Consider the following 5,442-nt stretch of genomic DNA (forward strand, 5'->3'; position numbering starts at 1 on the left):
TCACCACGCAGCGCATCATCATCGTCGTCTTCTCAATCAGAAAACTACGTCACTCCGAGTGCAGGGCGGAGAGATACAGAATCCGTTACATGTGTAACACAGAATACTCAGAAACAAACAAATGTAATGTTGTGTACAGCAGTTGTTTATGTTAGTAATGCACAAGGGTCATATCATAGTTGTCGAGCGCTTCTCGATTCGGCATCGCAATCAAACTTTATCAGTTCGAGAATGGCGCAAATGTTGAAATTGAAAAGAACGAACAGGGTGTCTCACATAAATGGAATAGGCGCATCAGAATCAAAGGCGTGTCACAGCGTTCAAGCCACTGTCAAATCAAGATATAATGCTTATTCTGCCACATTAGAATTTGTCGTTCTGCCTGAAATCACACAAGAACTGCCAGCACTTCCGATTAATATCCGCAATTGGAATATTCCACAGAATATTCATTTGGCAGATTCACAATTCAATACACCTCAAAGAGTAGACTTACTAATCGGAGCGGGAATATTCTTTGATCTGCTTTGCATAGGTCAAATACGTCTCGCACCAGGGTTGCCAACTCTACAGAAAACCACTTTCGGATGGATCGTGGGAGGCAAATATGATATTACGTCACATCATGCATCACCAAACGTATGTTGTCTTAGCGTAGAAGAACGAATCGAGGATCAACTGCAAAGATTCTGGTCACTTGAAGATTGCAACGCTAAGCCTAGCTTATCCGCAGAAGAGATTGCTTGTGAAGAACATTTTAAGGCTAATTTCAAGAGAGATGAAACTGGAAGATTTATTGTTAGATTGCCAGTAAAGGACAGCATAAGTAAATTAGGTGATTCAAAGGAAATAGCAACCAGAAGATTTCATTTATTGGAGAAGAGGCTCGTCAAGAATCCAGAATTGAAAGATGCTTATGTCAATTTCATGAACGCATATGAAAGTTTGAAACACATGCAACGTATTGAGGAAGATGAATGCCACATTTCAGAATGTTTCTTGCCTCATCATTGCGTAATCAAGGAAACCAGCTCAACATCGAAGCACCGTGTTGTTTTTGATGCCTCATACAAAACTTCCAGTGGATTATCACTCAATGATATTCTAATGGTGGGACCTACAATACAAGATGACATATTCGCTATTGTCACACGATTTAGGCAACACAAATACGTCATTACTTGTGACATTCAGAAAATGTATAGGCAAATACAAGTTCATTCGGAAGATACATGTCTACAGAAGATTCTTTGGCGTGATGACCCACAGAAACCTCTCAAAACATTTCAGCTCTCAACAGTGACGTATGGGACAGCTTCAGCGCCATTTCTTGCTACGAGATGTCTTGAATAACTTGCATTAGATGAAAAACAGGACTTTCCAAAGGCTGCAGAGGTCGTACTCAGAGATATCTACGTTGATGATATTCTAACAGGTTACAACACAAAGGAAGAAATACTAGAATTGCAGAACAGTCTCATCGCATTATTACAACGTGGAGGATTTCAATTGAGAAAACGGTGTGCTAATGACCCAACATTATTATCTCACATTCCAGTAGAACATCAAGAATCAAAACTAGATCACATTGATGAAGCACAACAAACTATAAGGAGTTCAGGATTATTATGGAATCCAACCACAGATGAATTTTACTTCACAATAAAGGATACAAATCGAAGTGAAAGAATTTCCAAACGATCTATTTTATCCACCATTGCTGGTATCTTCAATCCATTAGGAATAATAGGACCAGTCATATTCAAAGCAAAGGTATTTCTTCAACATCTGTGGAAACTGAAACTAGATTGGGATGAAACATTACCATCATCACTGCATTCAGAATGGGATCACTTTCGCAAGGAACTACCACAGCTAGAGAAACTTCATGTTCCCAGATGGACAATGACCGAACCAACATCAGAAGTAGAGATACATGGGTTCAGCGACGCATCTGAGCTTGGTTATGGAGCATGCATTTACATTAAATGCAAAGATTCAAATGGACATATCACGTCTACTTTACTTTGTTCGAAATCTCGCGTTGGCCCTCTAAAAAGGGTAACTTTACCACGTTTGGAACTTTGTGGAGCATTACTTCTTGCCAGACTTACACACAAGGTCACAGAAGCTCTAAAATGGACAGGAATGAAGATTATTCTATGGTCAGACTCTACTATTGTACTAGCTTGGCTGAAAGCGCCTTCATCACAATGGAAAACTTTCGTGGCCAACAGAGTGGCTGAAATACAGAAACTGACAAGCAGCTACGAATGGATACACGTAAGAACTCAAGACAATCCAGCAGATCATATTTCAAGAGGCTTGTTACCATCACAAATGCCAAATGCTAAATCTTGGTGGCATGGACCATCATGGCTAACAAATGAACTTATTGATCACAATGAGATTACAGTTGAACCTCAAGATTTACCTGAACAAAGGAAAACTACAGTCGCCTTAACAACTACAAAGTCATTTGAGTTACTTGAACGATACTCCACATTAGAAAGATTACAGAGAGTAACAGCGTATTGTTACAATACGCTGTTACTCTCTGTATGTATGAGATTCTCTCACAACTCAAGAAAGTTACAGCAGGAACGACAGTTTGGACCATTGACAACAACTGAACTGCAATCAGCTATTAGGGGAGACCGGGGCTAGTTGACACACTTTTTTGTTTTTTGCCTACAGCTACCTAAGTATTTATCCAGAGTAAGAAAGTAAACTATTGCAAGAACTGCCATAGTGTCCTCTACTAAAGAGAAGAATCAGAGATATTTTTCGTCCAATACGTTCGGAGCTATGAGCACAAAAATGGAGGCATGTGAAGTGTGTCAATGTGCCCCATACACGGGGCTGGTTGACACACTATGTGGGGTAGGTTGACACATTGAAAGGAAACATAAAAAAACTGTTTTGTCTACCTCTTTTGTATTTGAAGCTCAAACATTGTTCTGTTTTAAACGATACAATCAATATACAATTGTTTTTCAAACTATAGAATTGCTAATACTAGATTGAAGTACACATTAATTCTTAGTAATGAGATTAACACAAATTGGCCAATCATAATTTAGTGATTATACTAAAATGATGTACACTCCACTCTTCTACGTAAGCAGTGATCAGTCTTTTATCATTATGTTTCAGTCAGATAAATCATCCATGGAATCACAGTTGTGGCATACATAGAAATCTCCTCCTGGGGTGCATGCTGTATGAGCCCAATACTTGCAACGGGAACACTGAATCCATGACTCTTTTGGCCTACTATTAGAATAAAGATCTGTGCAAACCAAGCAGAAGACATCATCTTCATCAGAAGATATATCTAAACTATTTGACTGTTTATGCTTCTTTGCTGACTTTCTCTTATCCCTGAAGAGTCGCTTTGGTTTTGATGTTTTCTTCTTCTGTTCTTCTAATTTTGCCTTCACAGGTGTGTCTGTCAATATAGCAGAACGACGTTTTCTTACATTCCTGTTGTGGCATTCTTTTCTTGATCCTGCCTTTGGTAATGGTCGTACATCTTCAGGGGATTTTGAATGATTTGCAGGACTAATAGTGAGTTTTTGAACACTGCTAACAGTTTGTGATGTTCCGGGTGTTGCCTGTATGTCCATATTTCCCGAATCCTGAACAGAGTCTCCTTCTGTGCTGGTAAGTTTGTCGACTTTTGTCTCTTTAACACTTTCAGATTGAACATTAGGTCTGTCTGTGACATATCCTGGCATGAAATCCTCATCTTGAAAGATGTGTGGATTAAATGGCATTATTCCCGTTGCTACAAATCCTGATTGGATATTGATTTGAGTTGCTGCTAAAGGTAACGCTGTTTGAACTAGAGCAGGAACATCGTATATGGTAACTGTACGTCCTGGGTTGTTTGCCATCCAAGCGTCTGTGGCCGAGTTAATAAACTTTTTCAAATGACTAAATACGGATCTGTCTAGGGGCTGAAGTTTATGAGAACAATGTGGAGGAAATGATAAATGTTACTCCATTTTCTTTGCAGTAGTTTAGGGCGTCTATTGAAAGGTGGGAATCATGATTATCAAGAAGTAGCAGAATAGGAGTTTCTTTGGTACATTTTATTTCTTTCACAAAGTGTTTCATAAAATCCACAAAGTTAACTTCGTTCATCCATCCTGATGGGTTGGCTCCTCCAACACTACCAATTGGACCCTTACTTACAAAATGATTCTTGAAATGAACCCTCGGGAAAACAAAATAGGGTGGTATTTTATTTCCGGTAGCAGAAACAGCCATTGCCAAGGTAACCAACTGTCCCCTCTCAGCAGATGTTGTAATCTTCCCTATTTGCTTCAAGCCTTTTTTAGCAACTACTTTGTCAGGTTTTTGAACGGTCGAAATACCAGTTTCATTCCAGACTTCACTTGGCCGTAACTTCAAACGATCATAAACTGTCCTCAGATTTCTGAAAAATTCATCAACATTTACTCTGTTAAAGCCAGATGCTCTTGCTAAACTCGTTGATTCTGGTGTCCTGATCGAAAGCTCTTTGTGACGTTTCAAAAAATTCGAAAATCAATCTGCTCCGGCCAGTTCAGTTTCACTCCAATTTAAAGGCATTCTAATATCCAATGCTTTAGCATACTGAAAGGCAACTTTCCGAACTTCTTTAGGGGTCAGTCCAAAATAAATGTCCAAAGCTTTCTTTAAATAGTTTACAAGTTCTTCCTCCTGTTGCTCTGAAAACACCATTCTACTCTTCACATAACCCACTCTTAAAGTTATATTATCGTTTGCACCTGTACTTACATCATTTTTGTCCTTCAGCGTCTTCACGTATCTAGCCAATGTTTTAAATGGTATCCCGAAGTCTTTGGCTGCCCCCCGAATAGATCTGCCATCGATCTGAACATCTGCACGCAGCATAACATCTGCTGAAGTTTTTGCTCGTTCAGTCTTCCTACGATAATTGCGTACCATTTTCTGGAAGGAAAGAGAAGCAGATATGTAACACATGTACTTGATCAAATGAGAGTTTATTGCCATGAAAATACGGAATTACAAAGATAGAAATTTGAAAATCCTAATTTCAAAAATGATCATTCAGACAATGACAAATTCAGAATTTATTCTGAAACCGAAATTTAAACTGGAAAATATTATTGTAAAATTTAGTTTTCTCTTTAGCCTATTATATTTCACAATATCAAATTGTGGAATACTTGGCAAAAAGTGATCTACATGTAGCCAATACATCCAGAACTAGCAATAAAACATATATTTATTGCGGAAAAGTATTACCAACGAATATCTATGGATCATTATTTTGCACATGGGGCAAGTTGACACACTGTGTCAACCAGCCCCAAGCGCTTTGTGTCAACTTACCCCATTGCGCCATTTTGAACAAAGAACTTTCCTTCACAACAACCATTACTAAGAAAGATTCTCTATTCATACATT

The 5,442-nt window shown here is 38.6% G+C and overlaps 1 protein-coding gene across 1 annotated transcript; it reads left to right on the plus strand.

The window, feature by feature from the left end:
- Nucleotides 1-231: 231 nt before the first annotated feature.
- Nucleotides 232-2,667, plus strand: LOC145985497 (uncharacterized). Its single transcript, XM_083119567.1, has 2 exons — nucleotides 232-1,183; nucleotides 1,364-2,667. The coding sequence occupies exons 1-2, from the start codon at nucleotides 232-234 to the stop codon at nucleotides 2,665-2,667; spliced, it is 2,256 nt and encodes a 751-aa protein (XP_082975693.1).
- Nucleotides 2,668-5,442: the final 2,775 nt, after the last annotated feature.

The sequence above is a fragment of the Lepisma saccharinum genome, chromosome 3, assembly GCF_977018435.1.
Source record: "Lepisma saccharinum chromosome 3, izLepSacc3.1, whole genome shotgun sequence".
Classification (NCBI taxonomy): domain Eukaryota; kingdom Metazoa; phylum Arthropoda; class Insecta; order Zygentoma; family Lepismatidae; genus Lepisma; species Lepisma saccharinum.